We start from the raw sequence: 1,313 nt of genomic DNA on the forward strand, positions 1-1,313 counted from the left end.
GGGAGCATCTCCTGTTCCTTGGCAGGTTTCCTTGTGGGATGGGAATTCCCACCTCCTGTGCACCTGGAACCGGCAGCAGAGCACAGAGTTGTTTGTGACACGAGCTGAACCTGCTTCCTCTGTGCCAGGCACTGAGCAGGGACACACAGCTCCAGCCAAGGGCTCCTGGTGGCTCTGGAGCTGAGATCCTTCCATCACCTCCCTCTTGCCCCAGGGACCACACCGAGAGGCTTAATACTCCTGGAAATGCTCTGCCTTGCCTGGTAGCCCTCCACCTGTTAGGGGCAAAGGTGAGAGAGTGGGGAGGAGGAGAGCTGGAGAAGGGGTGGATCATGCTAATCACTGCAGCTGAGAGCCTGATTAACCTCTTCACATCCCCTCACAGCTGGGGAGTGCCGGGGGCCAGCAGAGCAAGGATGTCTGAGACCTCGTCCAGCAAGGAGGGTCCCCTGTCCGAGTGCCCCGTGTGCTACGAGAGGTTCCACCCGCTGGAGGCCACGCACCGCACGCTGAGCTGCGGGCACAGCTTCTGCCACGACTGCCTGGTGAAGTGCCTGCTCTCTGCCAAGCTGGACGGGCAGGTCCAGAGCAGCATCGTCTGCCCCGTCTGCCGCTACGTCACCTTCCTCAGCAGGAAGAAGGCTGCGTGGCCCCCCAAGGCGGGCACCAGCCCCCGGACACTGGAGATGCCTCTGTCGCCTTCCTCCTTGTCCCATCTGACCAAAACAGAGGCCAGCAACACCTTGGTGGTGCCCAGCCACTTCGTGATGCCGGTGCAGAACTTTGAGCAGTGCTGCAGAGCGGGGAGCGGCACCACGGGCTGCCAGGGGGTGCCGGGGCAGCTGGCGCGGGAAGCCCACATCTTCATCATCAGCGACCACGGGATGCCACTGGTGGATGCAGACTGCAGCTCCCTGGGGAGGAGGAGCAGGGCAGAGACACGGAGCTCGGTGTCATCCAGCTCGGCCCTGGGGGTGAAGTGCTGCCAGTCGCCCATCGCCCTCGCCGTGCTCCTCATCTTGACTGTGGCCATGCTGGCAGCTGTGCTCCCTTGGCTGCTGCTGGTGAAGAGGGACTCGTAACAGGGGTGGGGTCAGCTTGGATGCTGGAGGGTGTCTCTGACCCTGGGACAGAGCCGGGGCTGGGACCTCTCTTGAAAGATCCCTGGAAAAGCAGCTTTGGATGAAGTGCTCCCATCTGGCTGGGGACTGAAGGGACTTTCAGACCTGTCTGCAGAGCTCTGGGTGCTCACACCATCACCCCTCCCTCACCCTGTGATAGCACGTGCAGGAGGTGATGGGGCCGTGCTGGTC

The 1,313-nt window shown here is 62.5% G+C and overlaps 1 protein-coding gene across 1 annotated transcript; it reads left to right on the forward strand.

Moving 5' to 3' along the window:
* Positions 1–416: 416 nt before the first annotated feature.
* On the forward strand, positions 417–1,082 carry RNF222 (ring finger protein 222; the record flags this gene model as incomplete). The annotated part of the gene is made up of 1 exon (XM_084273466.1): positions 417–1,082. One exon carries the CDS (start codon positions 417–419, stop codon positions 1,080–1,082), a length of 666 nt encoding a protein of 221 aa, XP_084129592.1.
* Positions 1,083–1,313: the final 231 nt, after the last annotated feature.

The sequence above is a fragment of the Gallinula chloropus genome, assembly GCF_964237585.1.
Source record: "Gallinula chloropus genome assembly, chromosome: 20".
Lineage (NCBI taxonomy): Eukaryota > Metazoa > Chordata > Aves > Gruiformes > Rallidae > Gallinula > Gallinula chloropus.